At 50.1% G+C, this 3,688-nt stretch overlaps 1 protein-coding gene across 1 annotated transcript in view; it reads right to left on the reverse strand.

Moving 5' to 3' along the window:
* The window catches only part of FRMPD1 (FERM and PDZ domain containing 1), a 195,123-nt gene that overhangs the window by 1,001 nt on the left and 190,434 nt on the right, over nucleotides 1-3,688 (reverse strand). Inside the window, 1 exon segment of the mRNA XM_014586015.2 lies at nucleotides 1-1,522. This exon segment is cut by the window's left edge and continues 19 nt beyond it. Within this exon segment, the coding sequence (XP_014441501.1) occupies nucleotides 1-1,522 (1,522 nt within the window).

Below are 3,688 nucleotides of genomic sequence, written 5' to 3' on the forward strand. Positions count from 1 at the left end.
GCAGGAAGGCAGATGCTAGACCTGTCGTCTTTGCTTTCTGACAGTGAGCAATGGTTTGGACCTTCTAAGAGGGGTTCCTCTTGGGAACACGGCACTGACGTTGGCAGGGAAGGCTCTGGATTAAAACACAGCTGCTGAGGTATGTCCCTAGGGTCTGTATCTTTCCCTGCCACATGGTTAAGTGGCTCTGCCTTCACCCCTTCCAGAGGGAGGGCTGATGGACTGGTCTGGCACTCAGGTAAGAATTCAGGATCTAAGTCCAACTCTACCAACAGTTTCTGTTCTGGGGCCTGGAAGTCGTGGTCTGAGGCTTCTTTGCCTTGTTCTCGAGGGCTTCTGGGGGCGTGTGAGGGGATCTGCTCAGTTCCTGTTACAGCAGCTTCTGAGGAGGGGGACACTATTATTTCACCCGCTGGAGGACTAACACCAAGAGCCTGCAGCGCTGCCTTGGACGTATCACCAGCGGGGTCACCCGAATCCTTCCCAGATTCCTCCTGAAATAAACTGGCGCAAGTTTTGTTTGTACCTCCTCTGTCACTTTCCAAAGATAGCAGTCCTTGCTGCTTCTCCTTTGTAGGGGTAGAAGCTTCCTTCTCTCTTGAATTGATTCCACATGTATCACTTCTAGGCCCATCTCCAGGAGACAACAAAGGCTCTGTGTGTTTGGGGACAGTTTCTTCTATGTCATTGGTTAAAAAAGAGGATGATCCTGTTTCCACCCGGACTCCTTCCAGCTCGCGTGTGTCTCCTGGAGACACATGATGTGGCCTTGGGCTGACAGTCAGGCAGCCTGATCTGTCTGGGTTAGGATCGCTGCCGTGGAGGGAGGAAGTACCATCCTCAAGCTCCATGGCTAGTTCTTTGGGGACAATGCCATTCTGCTCTTGAAACGGAGACACAATTTGGGAAGGCCTTGCCTGAGCAGTGTCTGGGCCAGTTGACCCCGGGTTGGACCAGTGAGAGGTACTTGCTGATGAGCTGTCCACGGTGGCAGTCAGAGGGACAACTCCAGACCTCTCTTTATGGTTGGGGTCGATCCGGAGGCGAATGGCAGAAATGGAAGACACTCGGGAGTCAATGACCGACTTGGTTTCCATGGTCTCGGGCTCCATCTCCATGACCCTGGAGGCTGGGTTTCGGTTCTTAGTCTCTCTCAGGGGCACCAGAAGCCCCAGGGCCTTAGTCTCCAGGAGCCCAGGCTCACATCGCATGTCCTGCAGAGATGACACCGTTGGTGAGGGGGCACCGAGGGCCAGGTAGGGTTCCCTGTCATAGTAGCACACGTCATCCACGCTCTCCAGGGAGGCCGAGGGCACCAGGGGAAATGAGACCTGAGAGGTATAGTCAGTTTGTAGGAAAGATCTTCTTTTCCTCAGGGTCTTGGAGTACTTCTTCACCCCTCCCCTTCTGCTTGGCTCTTGTCCGTGTGGCCCAGGATCGAGGCTGTCCTCAGGGCTGCAGGTGCTGGCCTTATTCTGCAAGCCTGTGGTACTGGGTTCTGCAGTAGAAACTGCTCTGGGCCCTGGGAGGCAAGAAAGAAAAAAATACATTAAAGAGGAGAAAAACAAAGAGGGTTATAGAGTGTGGGCTTAGCCCTTGGGCTTTCTTGGGTTCAAATCCTGGCTCGGCTGTGTAACCTTGGGCAAGTTAAATCTTCATCTCCTCAGTTTCCTCATCTGACAGATGGGGGTAATAATTGTGATAGACATTTTTCGATTTTTGGCCGTCCATGATCCACTTCATTGTCTACTGGACACAGTACCCCAGCTTCCTTTCAGGGAGTAACATCTCACCAGTGGGTAGAGTCTGCTGGAACTTTTTTTTTTTAGAAGTATTTTATTTAACTTTATTAATTATTATTATTTTCCATTTTTATCAGAGAGAGAGAGGGAAAGTGAGAAAGCAAGCCACCAGGCCAGGACTTGAACTGTGGGCAGCTATGTGTTCAAATCCTGGCTCGGCTGTGTAACCTTGGGCAAGTTAAATCTTCATCTCCTCAGTTTCCTCATCTGACAGATGGGGGTAATAATTGTGATAGACATTTTTCGATTTTTGGCCGTCCATGATCCACTTCATTGTCTACTGGACACAGTACCCCAGCTTCCTTTCAGGGAGTAACATCTCACCAGTGGGTAGAGTCTGCTGGAACTTTTTTTTTTTAGAAGTATTTTATTTAACTTTATTAATTATTATTATTTTCCATTTTTATCAGAGAGAGAGAGGGAAAGTGAGAAAGCAAGCCACCAGGCCAGGACTTGAACTGTGGGCAGCTATGTGAGAGTCCAGTGCCTTAACCATCATGACACCCCAGTCCCAGCCTACTCAGAGTTTTTAAACAAGTTCCCTCAGATGATTCTCAAGCCCTGCCACATGCTAGGCTACCTATAGCTACTAACCAAAGGAGATTCTGAAGCCTCAAGAGGGAGAGATTCCCACAGTGAATCCCAGTTCTGGCCACTCTCCCAGCACCCCAGTGGCTTCCTGGAGCAGAGTGTTCAGAATGGGTCTTTTGCCCTGACCGACACCATAAGAGGTCCCTCCCTCCCTGGTGGTCTCTACTGTGCCCCCATCCTGACCCTAGAACAGAGGGGCAAGGTGGGAAACATGGAAGGCTGGTGGCTCGGTTTTCTGGGGAGCAGTGCCAGGCTGGCCACATTACCCCTTCCCCAAGTGGCACAATTACTGAACTCAGGGTAGATGGTCCACGGTTTAGTTGTTCACTTGGCAAAGACTGCCAGGCACTTTGTACTAGAGACACGGTGAGAAACACAGCATTTCTGCACTCCAGGGAGTCCTCAGTGTCCTGAGGGAGAGGAACATCAACACAACTTTATACGTATAAATTCATATTTATAAGCAATGCTCAGTGCTGGGCAGGAAGAGCTCTGATGCCATAAGAACACGTGACAGGGTTTTGGAGATCTGCTCTGGTCTGGTCTGGGAAGCCTGGAAAATGTTCCCTGAGGGAGCAAACTTCTTTTTTTTTTTTTTAAGAGAGATTTTTGCTACAGGGTGCATACACTTGCCAGAAAGAGAAGGAAAGTGTGAAAACACCCAGGGGAATGGCCACACCACAATTCCTTCTCCTCCATTCTCTTAGGATTTGGGGCATGCACATACATGTGTGTAGAGTTAAGTTTCAAGCCACCGGGACCAGGACTCGAACTGCTGTTGCCTGTGTGAGAGTCCAGCGACATAACCATTATGCCATCTGCTGGTCCCAAGGAAGTAAACTTCTAGCTGGACCTGATATTTGGATGGGCATCAGTGGCTAGGGATTGGAGGAACGTTCTGTGCAGAAAGAGCAGCATGAGCAAAGGCCAGAGGTAAGAAAGAGCTTGGACTTTTTTCAAAAAACCAGCAAAGGTCTGTGGGCCAGCAGGTGGTATGGTGGTTCAGGCACTGGATCCCACATGGCCCACCGCATGGCTTGAAAAACATTCCAGGCACATGTGTGTGTGTGCCCAAAATCACAAGAGGAAAATGAAGAAGGGACTGCCATGTGGCCATCGCCCTTGGGGGTGATTTCTTTCTTTCTTTCTTTTTTGAAGAGGTTTTCGCTATAGGGCGCGTGTGCTCGCCAGACAGACAGAGAGAGACAGAGAGACAGAAAGCGAGAAATCACCCCCCAGGGGGGATGGTCACACCGCAATCCCTTCTCCTTCATTCTCCTCTCGGGATCTTGGGC

The sequence above is a fragment of the Tupaia chinensis genome, unplaced genomic scaffold, assembly GCF_000334495.1.
Source record: "Tupaia chinensis unplaced genomic scaffold, TupChi_1.0 Scaffold000104_1, whole genome shotgun sequence".
Lineage (NCBI taxonomy): Eukaryota > Metazoa > Chordata > Mammalia > Scandentia > Tupaiidae > Tupaia > Tupaia belangeri.